The sequence below is a fragment of the Festucalex cinctus genome, chromosome 14 (genome assembly GCF_051991245.1).
Source record: "Festucalex cinctus isolate MCC-2025b chromosome 14, RoL_Fcin_1.0, whole genome shotgun sequence".
Lineage (NCBI taxonomy): Eukaryota > Metazoa > Chordata > Actinopteri > Syngnathiformes > Syngnathidae > Festucalex > Festucalex cinctus.
In genome coordinates, this window is record NC_135424.1 from 8,790,001 (window position 1) to 8,815,036 (window position 25,036).

Genomic DNA, 25,036 nt, shown 5'->3' on the forward strand with positions numbered 1-25,036 from the left:
TCAGCTTACCTTGCCACTTGTGTCTTGCCCAGCTGTGTTTAGTCTTTGTCAATTAGTCTGTGTGTATTTAGTCACCTGTTTTCCGTTCAGTTCTTGTTGGTTCATTGTTGTTGCTGTTGTTTTCGTCACGCCTTGCTGCCACTTTGTTTACCATGTTTCCCTCATGTTTTGGTTATGTTTTGGAGTTAGTTTTGGTTTGATTAAATTACTTAATTTTTGAGCACCTCTGCTTCCCTGCTTCGTTGGCCTCCTGCATCTGGGTCCACCACCACACCGAACCTGACAAATGTAACGGTGAGCTATTTTTGAACAGACCTGTCGGCTACTCATGTAGTCCTGGGGCTAACTAGTACCCACTGGCATAATAATAATTTATTATTATTATTATTATTATTATTCATGCATGCTGGTGTTAGAACAGTTGCTCTCTCTCTCGTCTCCTGTGTGAAACTGCTCACAGGAGATTTAAAAAAAAGTGGCTAGCCCAAGCCTAATCATGATGCAATACGTCAACTGATTTGCTTACTCGGATAATTCCGTTGTGTGATTGAAAGCGCTGTCGAGATTGCATTTTCGGTTATCTCACTGAATCTTCTTGTTCATCTTTTCTCCTGAAGATTTTTTGCATTGGTTCTACTGCATGTGCTCAGAATGTCAACACTATCACGCTGCTTACAATACAAGACCGCGGTGCAACTTTATTGGAGCATAAAACAACCTTTATAGTCCCGAACAGACAGGCCTTGTAGAATCTCAGTGCAATTGACGATATCTGAATAGATTATTAATTGCTTTTACACTGTTAAGCACGTGTTTAGGATGAAATATTGGCCCATAAGAGTTATTGATTAAGAGAGCCCGCAGGGTGATGTCACTCGAGAACAATCAAATCGGCGTAATTTTGCAATTTGATGTACGTGCTCGTAACGGCTGGCTAGTAAATATTGTTTGGAGCACGCGCTCGCCCGGCGATAAAACAAAAGGCCGTCCGGTGATTTAGCAACTTTTACGGCGTCTTTATCCGCTTGTTGGTGGCAGGAAACACCCGGCGTCCATTTGTCACGCAGCCGGCTCCGCGCGCTGAATCGGAAAATGTGGATGTTATTAATTACGCTCAGCGGAAAAAAGGGGCTTGCCTTGAACGCTGGGGGCACTTGATTAATCCTGAGAAATACAGAATAGAGGGAAAGTAACCACACAAGTGCAGTTTGGAATTTGAAGATGATCCTGGGAGAAATGCAAATTTTTGTTTTTATTTTATTTTTTATTTTTTTAAATAAACCTTAGTCCTAAACCCACCCTCATCCGAACCTTTACCTTACCTGGCTGACCCCAATGACCCCACCTCCTATTAGTACCATAATACTTCTTGTTTGTCCTTGCCTAACACTAACCACCCAAAAATATCTTCTAAATTTGACACAGCATAAAACAGAGAAAAGTGTTGTTTACAATGCTGTGAAAGTTGAATGATTAAAAGTATAATAATAATAATAAAATGTATACAAATAAGTACAAGAAAAGAAAAAATAAATGTAAATATATAATATAAAATGAGGCTTCAAAGTCATGAAAAATGTGATGAAACTTTGCCCCTCTCAATTGTCAATCAAATACTTTCACTATATCCTGTGAAAACGCATCTTATGTCTACACATACTACATATGTGAGCCATAAAAATACACTATATCCACTTAAAGCCTCCTGTAGTCATCATAGCTTTTCATGCTGTGCTACGAGGCACTCTAATTACTCTTGTCTCTTTCGCCAACTGTATGTAGCAATTACAGAATTGTTGATGCAAACGAATGTTTTCAAGTTTTTGTATAATGGATGCCAAGTTTCCCCTCAAAAAAGTCAGTAGTTGTCATTCTTTGCAGTGTGTTCTTTTATTTTGATGTTTTCCTGTTCATAGTTATCTTTTTTTTTTTTCCACACAAATATCTGTTAACAATATTACAAAATGATGTCAAACATTGCATGTCCATTTTCTGTTATTTTCTATGAGAACTTTCAGTGTTGAGGCCTTTTTACAGCTATTGAAGCAGACAGAGGAGAGAGAGTCAGAGTCACCGCGTCCTTGTCCAAAGTGACTAAACGTCCGCCTTTTCCCGGCTTGTAAATCAGCGTGCGGCGGCGGACACCTGCTGCCCTGACGAAATGCCTCAAATCTGAACATGGGCGAGAATGCTGACAATGCGGAGCTGTCGCATTTAAGGGAATCTCAAGGACGGCGAGGAGGGGGGGGGGAACTCACTTGTGCGGAAAACAACAGGTTCAAGAGCCCCACCCAGCTCAAACACGTGCTAGTAAATCTAAAGCACAATTCTGACCATTTCTTATAGAAATAGTGATATATTGTGTATTCAGTGGTACCTCGACTTGACCCCAACTTTCAAGTTTACAGTTCTATTTAAAAAAAAGAAAAAAGAAAAAAAAAGCTGTTCAAAGCCATTACCAGACACACAAACTAAGAAAATTACACCTTGTTTGTGTTTAAGTCCACTAGCTCAAATGCTAACGCAGAATGGAAAATGGTGTAGACAGGCTAATACATAGTGTCCATGCAACGGTGTAATAAACGCTTTAGGCGACTGATATTTTAACACAAATTGTGCTGTAACATATTTAAATAGACCAAAGTCATGTGCATATATATTTTTTCCTGCTGAAAAAAAAAGTTATATTATTATAGTTTGCTTACAGTATTTGACATCATATTCGTTTGTGTCTGCATGACTGTATTATATGACACAAGTCACACAAAATAGCTGTGAGGTAATCATGTTGCCCAAACTGTTTAATTCTTGACATGTTATGTAATTATTAAACAACATTGTGGAGTGCTCTTTTGTCTCATTAAAATAACACAATGTGGAGGCCTCATTCAACAATAAAGTGGTCTCCAAATATTTAATATGTGCGTTTCAGGCTTGTGACTGACCTGTTAAAAGTGGAAAAACAATCTGAAATGTATTTTTACTGCAAATTTTGTCATTTGGATGGACAAATGAGAGCCTTTAAGTGCCTGTACTGGATCCCCGCCCCCTTTTGGAGATCCAACTGACATTTCACATGCTCACTCATGGACTCACCAGCCATTGCGCAGAAGATCCAAAACAGCATGTCCAACTTTGACAGCTTCATATCTCCTCCAAATTATTCACACGAAGAAAAAGTGAAGATTAGATAAGAGGGGAGCTGGAATGCTCGCCTCCACGCGACTAAAGTGAAGCAGCAGCAGCGGTTGGCTTTGTGGGCGTGTTATGGGAAGCCAGGAAGGCAGCTTTGGTTTCTAAGGGCACGGGGCAAGTCTACTGCAAAGCAACCCCCACCCCACCAAACCCACTGGGAGAGCATCCACAACTCTCAGCATGCTTGGAGACAGCTGCAAGTGTGTGTTCTCGGGTTCAAATTAGGGTTTCAAACCACGGTTAAGGTTTTGCTTTGCAAGACAGGTTTAGGATTTCCCACTAGGGTTTTAAACCGGGTTTAGGGTTTTAAAGTATGGTCTCAAATCAATAGGGTTTCGAGTAGGGATGTTCGAATCATTACCTCTTATTTTCAGACCGATACCAGCAAGAGTACTCACCGATACCAAGTACTGATACCACCAGTATATACCGTATGACATGTATAACCCCCCCCCCCCCCCCCCCCCCCCAGCACGATATTAAGAATTTCCTATATATCCCATTATAGCATTTTTCCTTTAAATTGAATGAAATTAATGTCAATTTTCTATTCTAATTTCTCATTTCTATTTATTGATCATAAATCGGCCATAAGATGTATACTGGTATCGGCCAACATCGTGATACCGATAACTTGAAATAAAATAGTAAATGGTTCAAACAAGGGTGAAGGTTTCAAATGATTGTTTTAAGCCATGTTAAGGGCAAGATGGGGTTAGGGTCTCAAACCAGGCTTAGGTTTCCAAAGTAGGGGGGGGATTTCAAATTGTGGGTACAATTTAGCAGTTTGATCACTTATTGTGCACATGTGCTTATCTCATCTCACAAAGCAGCACACATGACGAGGACCACAGAGACAACACAGACAGACAGACAGACAGATGAATGGATGGACAACAGACAAGGAGGCAGACAGAAGGATAGCTGACGGCTCTCACTGCAGGAATGGAAGGCATGTCCACACACACACACACACACACACACACACACACACACACACACACACACACACACACACGAACACACTTGCAGTGTGTCAGAAAAGTGAACATTTGCACTCAGTCACTGTATTGCTCGTGGATGTGATGTGCTTAAAAATAATGTTTGGCTCATTTCACTGCATTGATGGCTACTTCATTCATACTGTGACTGTGAGTGGAAATGAAAATGTATTAACTCTGCTTTTCATGGACACTTTTGGCCAATTGAAACGAAACAAAAAAAAATTTTTTTTCAATTTGTCGCTATTTACTAGATTCACTCAAATAATTTGGGTAAAATAAGTTTCATTTGAGAATCAATACATGTACTTGAAAAGTGTAGCATTTTGTTTTCTACCACATTACAGTACTTCATTACACAATCAGCTTTTAGACAAGGGAGCAATTTTGTGTAATATTCTTCTGAAAGAGGATTTTAATGGTTTGCACCACTGCACTCAAAAAGAGCAAATAAATGACAGTTTTGTTTTAAAGAAGTTTAGCGGACCTCTGCTGACCATGGGGAACAATTAAGTTTTAATTTCACATGTTGAGTCATCTTCTGCTGGCTGTAAAAAGACTACCTTTATTATTTTTGCTTTATTTATTTATTTTTTTAAGTGGAACAGTACTGAGAATATATAAAGGTCATTTTATATCCTACACGATTTACAAATAAACTGAAATTTGAAGGGTTAAAAAAAAAAAAAAAAAAAAAGTGAATGGGCATTTTATACTCATGACAAGAACTGATAGTTGAAAACTTCATGCAGTAAAAGAGTGACAGACTAACAAAACAAAAACTGAAGATTTTGCATTTAGTACATAATATTTATAGTCTAATTATTTGAATTCGTATTTTTTTTCTACTTGTTTATTCACGAGTAAACCTGAATGCTCATTCAATCATCCATCCATCAACTGGCTGAGTTAGCTAATGGCTAGTTAGTTAGTAACCCATAAATACAAGGTATCCATACAAAACAATCAAATATTATTCAACCATTCACTGACATGTTTATTTTTTGCCCATCACTTTACCAAAACAAACATGAACAAAAACAGTAAACCAAAACTAAAGTTACTCATAATCCATCCTCATTCCTAATAGAACGTAAAGCTTACTATTCCTAAAATGACCTACCAAAAGATATTTTTTTTCTGTCAGTCCAATTGCAGCCACTAGATGTCAGTGCAGCATTGTGAAAGAATAACATAAACTGCCACGCTACTGTTTCTATTTGGTACCTTTGCCTTCAGTGGGGACGGATTCGATTTACTCCACCCTTTAACGTCTCAGTTATAGAAACCATCAATACTGTACAAAAAGTCAATACAACAGCACAAAACCGTGCCAGAAAATAAAAAATAAAACATTGGATCTGTTTACAATATTTGTCTACATAGAGGAAATTCACAAAATACATCCTACTCACCAGAAATGCTGATTCTTAAATGTACTTATGCATGCAAATCTGAAGTTTGTAGCAGCCCTGTTGTTATATAACTGAAGTTACAATGGCCGTCATTACTGATTCTGAACACCCTGGTCAGATTGGATTGACATATCGACATGTTGAAGCTGAAATCTGATTGGAAAAGAAAAAAAAACAAACACATAATGGAAACAGTGCAGAGACAACAACAATTTAATGGAACAAACATAAGAATTTCGGTTTGAGATGTCTTTGCTTCTGACTCCCCATCACTGATAAATCCCTTGTGTGTATTTTGTACACAAACATACAAACACACGTTTTACATCTCTTTTGTCACGCGTTCCCAAAATAGAAACACCATGCATCACATTTCGAGAGCCCCTGCGAGTCACCCAACTTGTAATATCCGTGACGATAATACCATACGCATATTTTAATTCTCCCCATTGTGGCTTAGAATAGTTCCTCCGAGTCCTTCAATACATCTGTAATATAGTGCTGATAACATCGGTCCATTTTGTTCCTTGGCAGCGGCGGCCCCTCTGACACGGCAGATGCGTATCTGCTAGAAGTTCATTTTAACTTTCCTCTGCTGACGGCGGAACTTTCACTACGGGGGGGGGGGGGAAGAGTGACATGCGAACAGCTTCTGGGTGCACAAAGCAAGGATTGGGATACGAGTGGACTTGGATTACTTGTTTTGATAGCTTACCTGACTCGAGACACAATTAAGTGCGATACAGTAGGCTTACAAAGGGGTATTCGGTCTTAGTGGTCTTCTTGCTTTATACAGGCAAAATTGCAGCAAAGAGTTTATTAATAAAGTTGACTTCACTCTACTTAGCACAGAACTTGAATTGACTTGAGCTAACCTGTGACTTGGTCTGATTTGCTGAAGAGAAAATGTCTTGGTACTGGTTTGAGATCGGCAGGTTTGACACTCAATTGAGACTTGCACCCATCTCAGGGTCACTTGGGACATGCAGAGGGGGCAAATCCAGATCCAGAAAGTAAAAACCCTGTCTCAGTTTGGCTTTGTTCACAGGTGCTTCTACTCAAATGGCAGGTAAACAAACTATCTGGGAGTTGTTTTTATTTTTATTTTTTATTTATTATTATTATTTTTTTAACTTTCTGGACCTGGATTTGCCACCTCTTGAGCCTTCACTTACCCAAGATCACATGAAGTGGCACTTAACTTGTCATAGGACTTGACTTGACTGAAGTTAATCTGCGACATGACTTGCCCAAAAACAAAATTATTTTGGGATTTGAAGGCTAAGACTTGAAACTTACTTGAGATCTCCATATGTGTGACTTGAAGCCATCTCAAGACTAGGAACTTAGCTGGACTTCACCTCTGACTTGAGTTACCCAAGCCAAAATGACTTAGGACTTGAATGAGACTTGAAAGCTCAGATTTGAGACTTCCGCATTTGTGACTTGATCTCATCTCTGAACTGGGGACTTGACTGGAGCAAACCTGTACTCGAGTTGCCCAAGACAAAATGACTTGGGACTTGTTTCTTACTTGAAAGTTTAAACATGAGACTTATGCTGGACTTGACTTGATTCGCCAAAGGCAAAACAAATAGACTTAAAGGCCAAGACTTGACATTTTCTTGAGACTTGCATGTGTGACTTGAACCCATCTCTAGACTTGGGACTTGACTTGATTTGGCTTGGTTTGCCCAGGACAAAATGAGGGACTCACTTGAGACTTACTTGGGACTTGCACTTGTGTGACTTGGATTTGACTTGTCTTGAGATAACCTATGAGGATGAGTTGTCAAATTCCGGGAACTTTCAAAGTTGGAAACTTTCAATGGGAATCCTAATTCCAAAACAAAACTCCTTGGGACTTGCTTGAGACTTGGAGGTTTAAGACATAAGACTTACTTGAGACTTGACCCCATTTCTGCCTGACAAGAACGTGTTGTAAAGTTCCGCCTTTTTACGGGACAAACACATAATTGAACGCGCCTGCTGGCTGATTGGACGAACGAAGGAGATAATCAGAAACAGATGATGTCCTCCGACCTAGACAACATTTGATTTTTAGAGAGTGGTTTAGTGCATCACGAGGGTTTAATTCCCCCGTTGTTGACAGGAGGAAGAAATCTCCTGCCGTGTACATGAAATTAGATTACACACAAGATGCAGATTCTTGTAATTATGACTAAATTGCGAGCGCGCTGAGGATTAGAGGCAGGCAGATGAAAAAGATGATGAAAAACCAGGTTCCACTGGGAGCAATTGGTGACAAAAATGACATCTTTTAAGTATTTTTGCACATAGGGAGAAAATTGTAAGCCGTGAAGAGTAAATTATTAGTGGATGATATGAACAGCATGCTAAAATTGAGTTACCAAGGACATTTTTGTGTGTCTTTATGAACATTAAGTCTCTTTCTGGATGTATTTGATACAAAAGAAGGCACAATCATCAGAGGGATTTCAATGGATCACTGTGAGATCGGTTTCAAACAAAGGTGAAGGTTTCATGATGGATTTGATCCAGGGTTAGGGTTTCATGGTAACGTTTCAAAACGTAGAGTTCAATTCAGCGTTATGGTCCTAAACTTGGTTTTCAAGCTTTCAGGACAGGAGTAATGATTCAAAGTACGATTTCAAAACACAGTTAGGGTTTCAAACAAGGTTTAGAATTTCAATTAAGGTTTCATCAAAGTCTTTCAAATGAATAATGGTTTCAAGCCATAGATGAGGTTTATGTTTTCAAAACAAGGTTACGGTTGATTATGATTATAGTTAAAACAAGGGTATGGTTTCAAGCTCAGGTTAGGCTTTCAAGCCAAGTTATAGAATCCACTAAAGCTCCTCGCTCCTCGCAATGTTTCCATGTTGTTGTGTCTTTCCTAGCAACGACATCAATCATCGTGTCATCGTCTTAAGGGCTAAATGCAGCTTTGTGTTGTCGTCTCTTGTCCTCACAAGTCATTTGTGAAGACAAGATAATATCAGCATGTCTCGCATTCGGGAACATTCCCACAGATTGAATTTTTTTGGGAGACGTCACAGCCGATGAAAAGTTGTCACATTTGCTACCCACGTGATGAAATGTCATTTTGTTTTTTTTTAGCTAGCTTACAAAACAACACATTCCGTCTAAAAGACAGCATGCAGACTTGATTGTTCTTCATTAGTAGCTTCTCCTGTTTAAAATGAAATATGTGTCCGAGGCCATTCCAAACACAGACGTCCCCCTGGAGGCGCTCCAGGTGAGGAGACGATTACTCACGTCCCTTAACGATAAGCGTCCTTGAATATTTTAATGAGGATTCTGGGTTATACGATTCTATATTTACTTGCGCCGGTGAGCTTTTTAATTTGCCTACATTCACAAAGGTGCGACTCCCGATGGATTAAAATAAAGATTTGGGTGAACGCTTCAAAATGAGTGTATTGAAATTAGTGAAGCAGCATGTGGCTCCTTTAAGGTTATCCGAGTGCACTCAAATTAACAAATGCACGTCATCTTTAATCCTGTGGCCTTCTCATATTGGAGATATTTATTTATGACACTTATGACAACAATCTCTTGTGCCAATTTGGGTTGAAGTGCCTCCATGTTTCCCAAAACATGTTCGACTTGACTTTTCCTTTCATACACTCGGAAGCGGCAGTGATGCGGTGTGATGAAAGGAGACAGTTATGACAGGCAAACAAAAGGTGGCAGACTGGGGAGTAGCTGAACTGAAGCAGACACTCCACAAAAAGCGAGCGAGAGAGTTGTGGAAGCGGCGGTTTGTGACACGGATGCGTTGTGATCGTTCGTCTTCGCCGCGGCGTCCCGTCTTCCCCTAAGGGGGGTTCACATGTCTCTTTGTTGGTCTATTTCGGTCGTGGCGGTGCGGGGAAGTGACGATTTGGCAGCGTGAGAGACAAGGCGGGCCGGGGTGGATCAATAACCTCATCAAGCGCCCGATCACGTTAAACATGTCGTGTCACTGAGCTCTGTTCAAATGTCACGGCTTCACTAACTGCCTTGGATCAATATCACATTATATGAAAGGCAGTCACATGTAGTATAACTGTAGTATCTTGACCTACCAGTTGAATTCTGTTACATGATTGCAACTTAAAGCAATCCATCAGTTCCAGGCTCTCAAAACACCAAAATAATTAAACTGGTTTTTATTTTCACTTTTTTTTTTTTTTTTTTAAAGATGATTAAGAATGTTAAAATGCTAATTAATTGTTATTTTCAGGTTTGCTGTTCTGCTATTTCTTATATATTTTTTTGTACAGTTAATAACCCTATTTTGGTCTAATTCTCATTTACAGTATATCATGTGTAATTCCACTATCGACCACTAGATGGTTCTACACTTATTTCCTTTACTCAACTTAATAGAAGAACAAAAGAGCAAGGACTGAAATTCAGCACCGCCTAGTTTTCGTTAAATTATTGAACGCCATCTGTTGTAATCCTGCTTTTTATGCCAACAGAAAGCAACGGCTGCTTTTATATTATGCATCTTTGAGCATGATCATTGATGTCTATTGTGTGACGATGTTTGTTAGTTTACGTGATTTGTTTTACTTTAAATACATAGGATTGGTACACCGTTACACTGTGCACAATGATTTTGTGCTATCTATTGCTCTTGCTCGCTCTCAATCTGTATGTATAAAACATCTTAGATATGAGATCAGCCCAGTTGTTAGTAGACTGCATTTCATTAAACACATTTCTTGCACTGCTTGGCAGAATTAAACTTTTAAAAAAAATAATTGAATAGACAACTGATTATTAAATTAATAGTGAAATAATTGCCCAAATCCTCAGAATTTTAAGCCCTGAACAGTAAATATTCTCTATATTTATTTATTTATTTATTTATTTTTATTTTTAAGTTTTATTTTTCAAAAGAAGACATTTACAAATATCTTTTGACATGTTATGTATCAAACCTGGAGTTGAATCTTTTATTTATTTCTTTATTTATTTTTATTTTTAAGTTTTATATTTCAATAGAAGACATTTACAAATTTCTTAACATGTTATGTATCAAACCTGGAGTTGAATCATTTATTTATTTATTTATTTATTTATTTGTTTATTTATTTTCTGCACTGTCAATTTCAAATAATCCTGTTTTGAGCGGAGGGATGGAAGTTAGTTTTTTTTTTTTTTTTTTAACTCATTCACTGCCAATGACAACTATAGACGTGAAAAAATCCAAGCAAACAGCCAGTATTAATTTTGAAAAAAAAGGAAGAAAATTTCAAATTAAAATTTTAATTTAAAAAAAAGTTTTAATTTAATTTTACTTATAATCTTCTGACTAAATTTAATTAAAGCCTTAGTCATAACTTAGTCACCTGATTGTATTTGAGTTTTAATCCAACTTTAGTTGACAGAAATAAGGAGCAATTTTAGTCAACTAAATTGACTTCTGGAGGTCGAGACCCAGTTTGTGGTCTCAGTAAGACCAAGACCGATCACTATGCACGATGGTAGCACTTAGCAATGAAATTGTCATCGTTGTTATATATTATTATTGTTGTTATAACAACGAGGATTAATAACTATGAATGAAAACAATGAACAACTAAAACTAAATTCAAATTTCTTGTCAAAATTTGCACTGACTGTTTGCTTGGATTTTTGACGTCTATTGTCGTCATTGGCAGTGAATGAGTTAATCGGATTCATCGATTAATAGACATATAATTGACAGATTAAATGATGATTAAAATATTCACAACAGCCCTTATGGAATTGGAAACAATAGAATGAGCAGCAAACCGAACTGAAAAGGAGGCTAACAAACTACTCAGTGTGGCTGTATGCCTCAAAACGACCTTGAGGAGTTTGATGTGGGTGTTTCACGTCTGCTCCCCCCTCCCTAATCCTCCCGCGGCGAGCATAATTTAACTGTAATTCCCCCCGATCGGCATTAGTGATGCGAATCGGGTCGCTCCGCTTGACCCGAGCTGTCAGCCGAGCAGCGTGTGGCCAAAGAACAAGAAGACGGGAAAAAAAAAAAAACCCTTCTAAAAACGATCTATTCGACACGAAGGGGGAACAAGCACAAAGTAAAGTAAAAGTGAGAATTTGACAACCCTGAGGTGAGGAAGAACAATGCTGGCTCATCTAACCTCAAAGTCGTATTTACCAAGGCGTTAGGAAGACGAGGAAGACGGCGGGAGGAGGAGAAGGCGAGCTCTGATAAAACGATGTTTACGTTTGGAATAAGCTCAGCGGAGACGGTAAACAGACGACGTGTGTAATCTTCACAAAGAGGAAGTAGAGTTTCAAGACAAGCCCAAGATAGAAAAAATGGCAACGGCGGTAATTGAAAACAACAAACATCCGAGTCATATCAGAAGAAAACACGCATTTTGACTCGTAAGAATTCTGCCTACACAAAGATACTAATAATGCTCATACGTGATCAGCAAGGTTGGAGAGGTACAAGGAAGCCTCAGACCATGCTGCGAACAGCGAAAATGTACGAACACCTCCCAAAAAGATTTCACGATTACCTGCAGATGTCACAAGATGGCGGCAAAGCACTTTTTCAATTAGACAAGGCTATTGCCTGACTAATTAAAGCTCTTCTCCTAAGTTGGACATAGTTGTGTATGTTAACCTATGATCTATCTATCTATCTATCAATCGATCTCAACTTTATTTATAAAGCACTTTAAAACAAGCATTGCTGTAAAAAAAAAAGTGCTGTACATGAAACAGAAATTTGTCATTCAGTAAAGAATAAGATAAGAAAAACAAGAACAAAGCAGACAAGTGCAAAAAAAAAAAAGTGTCTCAAAGTGGAAGGTTGTGAAAATTATCCATCCTGTCAAAACAGTGTTCATGTATGATTTTTCAAGCTTTGTGGGGAAAAAAACGATTGTTGTAAAAAATACTATAACTTGGATGTGGAACCTATATATATTAAAAAAATGTGAACAAAACTCACTTTCACGAGCACATTCTATCATAAACTTTCCCCATCAAGCAAGCGTCGCCTTACATCCTCTTCAACTTCCAGATCTGATCGTGCCTGCTCTTTTCCACACTGTTTTCCCCCAAGTCCCCCGACCCCCAAACTCTTTAGTGACACGTCTGCGGTGTCAAGTTGCGAGCTCGAGCTTCCGCACATCAACACACCTTTGAAATGCACATGAAGCCCCCGCTTCCATATTTGCTCGGCAAACAAATGCGGCGCGATAAAAAAAAAATCTCGCTTTTCGTCTCGCTTGAATCAAGATGGATTCTCGTCATGTTGGACCGAACGTGATTGGGATTCTGATCTTTTTGGCTCGTGCATTCAGGTCAAGTGCGTCCAATTTGGTTCGCTCGCTTTTCCTAATTTGTCGCCGCGTCTGGAGAGAGCGCTCGCCTGCGGAATGAGAGAACGCTTGTTTTTTATAAGTCGGCGAGGGATGCTAAAACACCTCCTAATTAACAGGCAAATGAAAAGAAGCTGGCTTTTTATGAAAACTATCCCGCCCAAAAATACAGTGCGGAATGGAACACAATGAGCACGGAATGAAGATAAACGTTGCGAGTAGGTGATAAGCATCAGGATTATCATTTTTGTCGCACTGGCTTTCCGGATCCTGTTAAAGCTACAAATAAAATCCATCACGCTCAGAGGATGACGATTAATCTGACCGCATTATTCCACAAAAGCACGCTTTTCTCAGAGGTGGGATTACAGTAGCAAGTGTTCTGTTCTGGCTTCCGCTGTCATGTTGCGGAGATCAAACAATCAAAGCCCAATCAGAGCGACAACAGACAATCAGAGTGACTGTCATGCTCCTTCCATCTGTTGCAGGGCAACAGTCGTGTCACTGCAGTAATAGTGTACAGCGGAAAATCACATTTTGGTCATGGATCACTGGGAATTATACCTTCTAGTGGGCTTAAAACGCGGGGTTGTACGGGTTGTGGCCTCGGAGATTGGGGTGCGCCGACTCCGCTGGGGTCTAGAAGAAGCTGAGAGTTTGGAAAAGACGAGGTTGTGGGTGCGTCTGGAGTTTCAGACAGTCTGTCAGATGACGACGATAAGCCTAGAGTAAATGTTTTATTTTTATTTTTTTTTATTTATTTTTTTTTTATTTTTTTTTTGTGCCGGTGAGTTGTGATTTGGGAAGGGAATTGATAGGAATTTAGGGATCCATTATCAAGGGACTGTGTTAGGCCAGGGTTACAATTTCTCAAACCATTATTATTAATACTAGTGTTGATCGGTGACTACTCACAAGTAACATACCAATACCATTAATTCCAACGCTAATATAGGATTTTGGATGCAGCATCTTGTGTCTTGCTGGTGCACGACATTCACTGGTATGTGACATGTTCACTGCATGCCGATCTAAGATATCCTATTGGCCCTTGAATGCTCTAAACCAATAGCAGGACAACTTTTTCATGTTGAGGAAAAAAAAACCTTAAGTATCGGTATCGGTATCGGCCGATACCATACCGATACTTAAGGTTTTTTGTGTGTATCGGTATCGGGAGCCAAAAAACGGTATCGGAACAACACTAATTAATACTCGATGGGTGAGGGTGTGAAAAAAATACAAATGTGTTCCTTTAACTCTGTAATGTACCCAGATAGAAAAGGAAATGCAAGCAACTCGCTTCTTCAACTACATCAACAGACCAAAAAGCTTAATGCACTTTTTACATACCCCACAAGATATTACTTACACTTAAAGTGGAGTTCTTGACAATAATATGTTATATGGGCCCTCACTAGTCTAAACATGACATTATGATTAACATTACATTTGTGGAAGATGAGTTATGGAGCAAAATCCAGCCATTTTTATCCATTTCACGGGGTGGCCATTTTGCCAGTTGCTGTCCACTGAAGATGACATCACAGTTGCTCAAGGCTAAGTCAATAGAGATGGATAAAAAAAATGGCTGGGGTTTGTTGCTTAATTCATACAATACCAACCAGAATACCATATTTAGACTAGTGGGGCTGCATATTGTTGTCAAAAAAATGGGTTGACTTATCCTTTAATAAGGACTTGTCTATTTCCACTAAGAATTGTCCTATAAAAAAAGAATGTATAACACCTGGTTTTCCAAAATACTAGCGAGACAGTCTGGGTAGCCTCCACAGAGGCACGCCTGTGAGGAAAGTGGCACAGCAGCCTTGCTAGAGGTGAGTCGAGCCCACCCTGGTTCTCACCACTTACATTTTATTGCTCGTCCTCACTTTTCCATTATTCTCCCAATTTCGTGAGAACAATCACAGTCCAGAATGAGGTGCTTTAAATGGCCTCACCAGCGACAAAGCCACAGTCAAAGAAAGCGCTGCTTCTTAGTTTGTTTTTTTGTAAGAGGAATCAATAAGTAATTGTTCTTTAAAAAAAGAACGAGTGTTCGATATTTCTTATTAATTTACTATTTTGGTGCCTCTAGTGCCTCGTCAATTAAAAAAAAAAAGGGGGGGGGTTGGTGGATAAATCTTTTTTGAGCTTCATCCTGCTTTGCCTCACTTCTTCCCCGCACTTGCGTCCTTTTGCCACAAAGATTACCACAAAATCGTGACACTCTCTACTTTTCTCTACTTTTGGTGGGTTGTGACCAACTTTTTCAGGTTGTTAAATGCGGAGTTATACCTTCATATTGTGACCCGGAGTGTATATGATATAGAATTTTGATTGAAAGTTGAGAAGTTGAACGAAGCATCCATCTAGCGCTTGTCGACTTCTTCTCTCTTCTATCTGTCTTGCGTGTCCATCCCTCATCTCATTTCATCTCCTCTTTGCCTCTCAGCTCTGGTCGTCGTCCGCTCTAATGTAGCTGTCAGTCATGCTGTCGCTCGCTTTCCAAAGGCTTCATTTCCTGCCCGGGATTCCATTAGCCTCCACCCTCACCTGCTGAATTACCAGCCCTGCCTCGCTCTCCTTGCCGCACGTCTGGAGACGCCAGATGTGGAGGTGGACGTCCGGAGTGGTGACACTGGGGTGAACAACATGCCCTTCATTGCACTGGAATTAAAGTGCACATCTGATATTTTGATCACAACTTTTTTGTTGTTGTTTTGTTTATGTATTCATAAACTATAGAAGACATAGAAGTAATTCCGGAAATTTCCATAATCATCTTCTAACTGGAGAGCCTCACTCCTCCTGCCAAGTTCATCCACCTTCAAACCAACTGCTTAAAGGGATACTTTACTTTATTTAGCCATTTTTGGCAATCAAAAATTAATATTTTGCCTAGAATTATTTGATATTTTCATTATTTTTCATGTACAATTAGTACCTTTTAAAAACACATTTTGCAACTTGCTGTCGACTGAAAATGACATCACAAGGGCTCAGGTAACCAATCACAGCTCAGCTTGTGAATGTCACATGACCAAACCTAGAAAACAGGTGAGCTCTGATTGGTTGCCTGAGCCCTTGTGATGTCATTTTCAGTCGACAGCAAGTTCCAAAATGTGTTTTTAAAGGTACTAATTTTACATGAAAAATAATGAAAGTATCAAATTAATTATAGACAAAATATTAACTTTTCTTGCTATAATGGGCTAAATAAGTGAAGTATCTCTTTTAACTTTGACTCGAAGCAAGATTCTCACAATCCAGCCTCTTTAATAAAACAAAATGGCTGACTACCATTCCATCCTGTTACGGTGGACGTTCGACAAATTTCTTGTCAATTGGAGCACTTGACGGGGCTTGGAAAAGGTCAATATGATGCATAAACTGCACCATTGACTCAAAATGGCCGCCTATCCTTTGGTTTTACAGCATACGCTTTTTTGTAGTTCGTACATCTTGACGTGATGATCATGGATTGGATCACCGGATTTTGTGTCAGCTGGACGCACTGGTGCCAGATGCGGTGAAAACCAAAAAAATCACAAAAGAACCAAAGACAAAGGCTCTTCAGTGGTTTTTGTGTGTTCTGTCATGATCAAATGGACTTGTACCGGAATCCCTCCGCAATGGTACCTTCAAACCATGGTTCTCTATTGATTTTTGTACATTCTGTTATGATAAACGTGTGTGTCGGATTTTGTGTCACTTGGACGTACTGGTGCCAGATGCGGTGAATTTGGTCCAAATGTTCAAAATCCACCCCAAAAATCTTCCACCAACACAAAATGGCCGACTATTTGTGCATTTAACAGCATAGGTTCTTCAGTGATTTTCATGCATCTTGTCATGATGGAAGTGTGCCGGATTTTGTGTCAGTTGGATGCACCGGTGCTGGATACGGTAAATCTAAATGTAATGGCTCCAAAATGGCCGACTACCCCTACATTTCCCAGCATAGGTTCTAAATGATTTTCACGCACCCCGTTATGATGAACGTGTGCCGGATTTTGTGTCAGTTTGGACACACTGGTACTGGATGCAGTGAATTTGGTCGAAATGGCCAAAATTCCAGAAAGATCTTCAACCCAAAATTGCTTTCTTTCTGTGTGTTTAACAGCGTAGTTTCTTCAGTCATTTTCGTGCATGGATGCTAATATTTTTATGTTTCTTAAGACTGATTTGTTTCCTCTGACTTGTTGTGGCGTCTGTATGATTCTGCTTTGATGCATCAGCCTTGCACAAATCAAGAGCAGAAAGGACACCCCGGGGAACCATTTAGATGTGTTTTACTTGTGTTTTTTTCTCTTGTTAATGGTGCTCCGGGTTATTGGAGCAATTCTTTTTCTCCGAGAGCGAGGGAGGGAAGGGAAGGCGGGAGGGAGGCTTGTTGGATCTCAAACTGTCCTTGAGAACTTTTCCACACAGGCTCAATCATGTGCCGACTCCACAGTCACACTTCAAGTGTTTCTCCTGAAGCACTTTGCTGATTGTTACACGCGATGATCAGCTTATTATTAGTCACAGCAAATGATGGAGTAATACATTTAAGAGACTAATGCCTTCAGTGGTCATTTTGACAAGGATACCAAAAAGGCCTCAAAAGCATGATTCACAAATTAAAAAAATAATAAAACTTTTTTTGAATAATCACCAAGGATCTTTAAATTGTGAAAAAAAAAAACACTGCAAGGCAAAACACACACGCACAAACCCCCCCCCGCATTTTTCAGCAAAACTGGAGACAAAAACAAACATGAAGGTAGGAAGTAATGTTCCGATACCGATACTGGTATCGGCAGAGGTGCCGATACTGCATTAAAACAGTGGTATCGGTGACTACTCACAAGTAACATGCCGATACCATTAATTCCAAAGCTAATATAGGATTTTGGATGCAGCATCTTGTGTCTTGCTCGTGCACGACATTCACTAATCTGTGACATGCTCACTACATGCTGATCTAAGATATCCCATTGGCCCTTGAATGCTCTGAACCAATAGCAGGACAGCTTTTTCATGTTGAGGAAAAAAAAACACTTAAGTATCGGTATGGTATCGGCCGATACTGCAAAGATGGGTATTGGTATCGGGACCCAAAAAAACGGTATCAGAACAACACTAGTAGGAAGTCAAGTGTCTGAAATGAAAGCAAAATAAGACAGCAATATGACAAAAGTCTCCAAACCCTAATTTCAAATCCAAACTCTTTGACACCTAAACCTCTCATTTGAAACCCTACTTTAAAACCATAACACTGTCTTGCTTCCCAAAGTTGGCAATTTAACCTTTTGGATTGAAACCATAGTTTTAAACCCTAATCCTGTTTTGCAAGATTAATCTGAAACCATAACCCTGGCTATAGCTGTCCTAATTTGGCACCCTAAACTATCTTTGTAACCCTAATTTGAAACCCTAACACTCATTTAGAATCCTATTTTTTAAGTAAATATTAGGGCTGTCAATAATTAATCTTTTTAGAATCGATTATTCAATTGATTACTTGGGGAAAACAAATGTCCGTGCAGAAACACAGAACATTTTTTTTTTTCAGTCATCATAAAAATTTGAGTGATTAATTATAGTTTTGAGGCATACATTTATGTGTCGACCAATTTTTTTGGCCAACACAAACGAGATGGTAGACTTTATTTTTTATTTTTTTCCCCCCAGGCCTAGTTATACTAGTTTTTGTTCATAAACAGTAAAAACTAAAATGCATTTTAAAATGATCACTCCAGGTTATCTGAAGACAAGATTGTATGACTTGACTCAACTTGCTTGATGAGTGCCGCAGTAACTTTATTTTTTTATTTTATTTTTTTAAATGTAAAGGTTAAGACTTGAGACTTATTTGTGACTCGCACATATGTAACTTCGCCCTTCCCTCCGGAAAATGGCGTTTGTTGTGTCTTTTGCTCATTATTGATGACCATCCAAGTAGCTATCAGCACACTTGCATTATGATTACCTCGCCGCCGCCGCTGTCGTTCTATTATTCATGAACGTGATTACGCGGGAGCAGATTACACGCTGACCCCATTGCCTTTGCTTTACCTCAGCTGTAATTTGGATGAGGCAGGCAGGCAGGCAGGCAGGCGGAAGAGATGTGACGAAAAAGACGGAAGCGCTCCGCGTGCCATCAATCTCGCCCATGTGCAATAATAGCTCGGGATGGAACGGCCCCGCCCCTCTAATGGCGTCCCCCTGTATTGTTTTTAAAAGGAGAATGGCGCATCTACATGATGGAAATCCTCAACTCGTTTGACAACAATGCCGACAGCATACATTTCACTTTTCACCCTGAAATTTGAAGACTTTTTCTAAAGTCACTCAAAATACACTTTTTTTTTTTTTTTTTTAATCAATACTGTAAAAAAAAATTGTACAGTTTTATATTAATAAATTATTAAAAACAAGTTTTCCCATTGAACAAAATTGTAAATATTTTGCCTATTGTACAAATAAAATATAAACTTAGGTTAAAAAATATTTTTAATACAAAAATCAATAAAATAAAATATAGATTAAATAGTTTAATAGTTAAAAACAAGAAAATTCCACTTTTTATAGAATACAGTGGAACCTCCAAAATCGAATGCAAGTTAGATATAAATGATACCAATTTATTATTGACAAAATTAAAACCCTACTTTCAAAACCCAATTTGAAACCCTAACCGTAGCTTGAAACAATCATTTTAAACACTAACCCTGTTTAACTGTACTAATTTGAAACCAGAACTCGGTCTATTTAACCCTAATTTGGAACAACACACCACTTTCAACCCCAATGTGCAAACTTAACTCATTCACTGCCTTTGACAAGTATACTTGTCAATTGTATTTTTTAGAGCGGTGTTAAATGGGGGCGAATCTGAGCATGCTCCACTGTAAATATCAAACTTGGAAACAACTTTACTGATGCCCAACCACCGGTAGATGACATCATTGCCCCATTTTATAGGAAATAAACACAGTTTCAGAGTCCATGGGAGAAATGGCTGTATTTTGGCAAACCTACATTTTTCTGCTGTCAATTATAAAAGAACGGGACGGGACAAAAAGTAGGGAGTCTATTCTGTTATTTGGTAGATTCGGTTTATATATAATTATTGAATGTAATATCACGTGAGTATTGGAAATGTAAAAATGTTCTATAATGACTGGCAGTGAATGAGTTTTAACTTGGCTCCCTAATCATGGCTTGAAACCCTCATTTAAAACCCCAACCTTATTTAACAACCCTAATTTGAAACCATAACCCAGTCTTTAAACCCTAATTTGAAACGTTCACTTGACTTCGTAACCAATTTGAAGCCATAAACAAGGTTTTGACCGCCAATTTGAAACCCTAACGAAACCCTGTTCTCAAAACCCAGCGTCTTTTCAGTGTCTTCATGATGCTTCTTGGTTGCCATGACTACCAAGTTTGCAATTGACATGTACTTTAATGATCAGTTTTCAAATGTGAGGAGTAAAAGCGGTCAAAAAATAAATACTAAAGTACAGATACATGCAAAAATGTACGATAACCGAGTATTTGTACTTTATTACTTGCCACCACTGTTTGCTGGTCCATATGCTCAAGGTCCTGCTAAGTCATGCAGTCATAACAGCCTCAGGCGCCCTGTGTGTGTGCGTGTGGGGCTCATCTGCTCAATGGAAAAGCACTCTGCTCTGCTTAAACATGTCTTCCTCCTCTTTATTCATCTTCTCCACTTATCTGGCTGGGCGCCTCATGTGTCTTGTGTTCCCTTTCAGACGTTTCATTACTCCCTCGCCCTTCACGCCACTCGACTCCATTTCCTCTGTTCAAGTGCCTTCGACTGTGGCTTGTGTGTGTTAATTTCGATTGTGCAGGGTGATGTGATGATGGACAAATTGTTTTATATTAAAGTTTTTTATTTAATGATCTGTTTTTAAATACATTTATTATTCTCTTATGACGTTTTTGTGCTCGTCATCTTATACTCGTGTTATTTTCCTACGAGTTCTGTCAATTTTGGGCTCATTACCCCCCTACGAGCCAGCTGGAATGATAATATTGACGACCGGGACTGCAAATGTAGAATAAAACATCTTATTTTTTTTCGTCCTCTTGTTGCGTTAGTATGAATCAAAGGCGAGCCGGGTGTTTGAATGCAGACCTCCTTTGATGCCTTAATGAGCCCAGCGTGGCGCCTTATTATCTGGAGAGGCGGAAGGGGTCGAGGAGGTGGCGGCAGAGAAGAAATCAGTGGGTGGTGGCACTTTATTTTCTCCTTCTTCTTTTTCGAGGAGCAAATTGAGTCAATCCAGTGATGAGCAAAATGCAGCTTGAACGTGTTGTTCAACGTTAAAGAGAAAGGCAGAGTTGAGAGGCTGGTATTTGCAAAATATACCATTTTCAAAGTGTAAAATTAAAATTCATCTTATGTGATTAATTATTATACTATATATTATTTAAAAAAAAAAAGACAGAGGAAAAATACTTCTTAACTCATTTACTCCCAATAACGTATAAATACGTTTTTTTAATCCTCTAAGTGTCCCAAAGACGTATTACTTTTTTTGCTTTATTTATTTATTTATTTTTATGCTAGAGCATACAGAAGGCTTTGATGCAGCCTTTCAACTGCAAAGAACGGTTACAGAAATGGTAGTTATTACACAAACGGCCAGCAGGTGGCAGCAGAGCAAAAGAGATCAACCAGGGCCATGTAAAAAAAAGGCTCAATTACTTACAATTTTAAATAGATTTGCGAAAACTGATGAAACTTAGCGCTCTTCTAATGCTTATTGCTGCAAAACGGAAACAGATAGAAACATACCTTTTTTTTTTTCCTGATGAAAGAAGAGACTTTAATCTTTCTTTTGATAGGTTCCATGCTTTTATAGCAATAGAACACAATATTCTGTGGGCCTTGCAAAATCAGTCAAAATCCAGTAAAACAGCCGGGAGCGAACGGGATTGCGTCTGTGAAAATGGCTATATATTTTCTATGTGAAAAGATGCTTTGGGTTTCATACTATTTTTTATTTGTATTTTTTTTTTTTTTTTTTTTTTTACTCATACTTCCTGGAACCGATTTAGAACAAAAACCTAAGTTCCACTGTCTATATTTGTCAGTCAAATTTCAAAATGAGTCAAATTTAACCCGGAAAGTATGTAAAGAATGAAAGTTTATTCAATAACTGCGACTCCTTGAACGTTGGAGGACACTTTTGTGGAAGGTCTTTCTTCTAACTTTGCACATGATGAAGCGCCTCCATTAGACAAGACGCAAATGTAAAATAATCCAAAGTAATGGATGGAGTCGCGTTTTTGCTGCAGATAACTAAACGGATCACGAGTGGATTAGCATGCCGAGACACGTCCGCACGCTCCAGTCAAGAGCTCTTCACTCCACAGAGGAAGTCAAAGAAAGTCGTTTGGCCATTTTTTTTTTGTTTTGTTTTTTTTCGTTCTTTCTCGCACCCGCCGTTGCTGCAAGGTTGCCGTAATGAGGGCTGTTTTTCAGCTACGGCGTCGCAATTCCGGCTGGAGTGCTGAGAAATCACCTGGTGGCGCTTGAGGGCTTATCTGAATAAAGAAAACTCTTATCGGAGGGATGGAACACACACAAGGTCAACCGATGCATAAATGTCTCCACAGGGGGGCGATGTTTTTACGGCCAAAACAGTTGGACTCAGGCACAGTTTGAGTAACACCTGCGGCACAAACACACAGACGGGTTTAGGTTTCAATTTGGGACTTAAAGCCACGGTTAGGGTTTCAAGTTTGGTTTCAAATTGGGGTTTCAACCTTTGGAATGTGGAGCCACTTTCTTCAATTTTGGTTTCAATTTGGGGTCAAGCCAAGGTCATGTTGTAAAAATGGGTTTACAAATTATAATTCAAGCCTGGGTTGGGGTGTCAAAGTAGGGTTTCAAACAAGGGGCAGAGTTTTAAATTAAGGTTTCAAGTAAGAGTAAGGGTTTCAAACGAGGGCTTTTTTTATCCAAATTAGGATTTCAAGTCAGGGTTATGGTTTCAAGTTTGGGTTTCTAATTAGTGTTTCAAAGCTTGATTAGGTTTCAAATTAGGATTTAAAGTAACTGTTAGGGTTTTAAGTTGGTGTTTCAAGCTAGCGTTTGAAGCGTGAGGTATGGTATTCTCATGAGAGTTTCAAGCCTGGTGTTAAGGTTTCAAGCTTGGTTTCAATTTGCGATGGTAAGCCTTTGTTATGTCAAATTATGGTTTCAAGCAAACTAATTTAACTTTTAAAGTAGTTTGAAACCTGAGTCAGGGTTTTCATCAATGGCGAGGGTTTCAGGCAGAGTTTGGTTTTAAAGTTTGGGTTCAAGTTAGAATTTAAAGCTTGGGTTACAGTTTTGAGGCATGCTTTATGTTAGGGTTTCAAACAAGGGCTACAGGTTTAAATTTGGGTTTCAAGTCAGGATTAGTGTTTCATGTTTGGGTTTAAATTAGAATTTCAAGCCTGGGTTATGGTTTTGACTTGAGCCATGTTTAATTTTAGGGTTTTAAACAATGGCAAGAGTTTCAAATTAGGGCATCAAGTGAGGGTTAGGGTTCCAAGTTGATTTATCAATTTGCAGTTTCAAATCTTGTTTATGGTGTCAAATTATCAAATTAGGGTTTCAAGTCTTGTTTAGGGTTTTAAAATAGTGTTTCACGTCATGGATTTCAATTTTGGTTCCACCAAAATTCATGTTTCATGTACTGTTTTTAACTCGGGTTTGGATGGTCAAGTTAGTGTTTAAAATTAAGGTTTCAAGCTCGGGTTAAGTTTTTAAATGAAATTTAAAAAAGAAGTTACAAATCCCCAATTTGAGTTTCAAGTTGTTCTTCAGTAATGTCACGTTTGCTTTCACTCATCCAGCATTTTACTCTCGGATGTGCACACAATTTGACATCTTTTAATAATGTCATCAGAGTTTAACGTCACTTTTTCAACCTGAACCATCCCAAATAATCCATTTGGCCCAACTATGAACCAATCCATGAGGTTAAACCATGAATGGAAGGTAGATTAAACTCTCACTACACACATGCGCACGCACGCACACACAACGTGAGTAATCTCTGGTCTTGGTGTGTCTTCTTGCGTCCTATTATGCGAGGATTTTGCCGGCGATGGGAATGTGAGCGTCTAATTATCCACAGATGGACGCCTTCCAACGCCAGCAAATGAGCACATTTGCCAGTGGACAAATCATTTTAACCCTGACAAGAAAAGGGGGACATCTTGCAACCCTAATTACAATCACAGGCCAGCAAAATGGGGGAAAACGCGCACACGCAAATGTGCTGTGAGGCTACATTAGCATTTGAGGAGAGTAGAAACATTTTTAATTTTTATTTTTTTTCGTTTTCTTCTCCTCACGGCTGAGACCTCTTCTCACAGAAAAATCGATATTTTGTTTCATGGAGAACAAGATCCATTTAGAGATAGCTTTGCTTCATATTAGGACAAAGTTAGGGGCTCAGTGTTCAGTAGGGTTTTGAGCCACTGATAGGGTTTCAAAATTAAGGTTGAATCTCAGTGGTAGGGTTTCAAAATTAAAGTTGAATGTTACCAATAGAGTTTCAAAATTAAAGTTGAATAATAGGGTTATGGTTTCAAAGTTAAGGTTGAATATCAGGGTTAGGGTTTCAAAATTAAAGTTGAATGTCATGTTAAGGTTTCAAAGTAAGGTTTCAAGCAAAGGTTGGGATTTGAAATTAAGGTTTCATATCAGGGTTGGGGTTTCACAGTAGGTTTTAAAAAGGCTACAGTTTCAATTTAAGGTTGTCAAGCAGTGCTTCAAATTAGGGTTTCAAGCAAAGGCTAGGATTTCAAATTAACGTTTCAAAATAAGATTTCAAGTAAAAGCTAGGGTTTCAAATTGGGGTTTAATTAATGTAAAGATTACAGTTTCAAATTAAGGCTTGGGTACTGTTTTAAAGTAGGGTTTAAATTACGGTCTCAATAAAAATTGAGGGTTTCAATTCCTTTCAAATTGAGGTTTCTCGCACGCGCGCGCACTAGGGATGAAACAATATCCAAATGTCACGATACGATAATCACGATTTGAAGGTCACAATATGATAATTATCACGATATTGTGGGG

At 38.8% G+C, this 25,036-nt stretch overlaps 1 protein-coding gene across 1 annotated transcript in view; it reads right to left on the bottom strand.

Annotated features, from left to right (window-relative positions):
* The window catches only part of LOC144000936 (acetylcholine receptor subunit alpha-like), an 11,391-nt gene extending 8,148 nt beyond the window's left edge, over positions 1-3,243 (bottom strand). Inside the window, exon 1 of the mRNA XM_077494750.1 lies at positions 3,097-3,243. Coding sequence (XP_077350876.1) covers positions 3,097-3,148 — 52 coding nt within the window. The 5' untranslated portion in view covers positions 3,149-3,243. The remainder of the gene's footprint in view (positions 1-3,096) is intronic.
* Between the last annotated feature and the right edge of the window lie 21,793 nt (positions 3,244-25,036).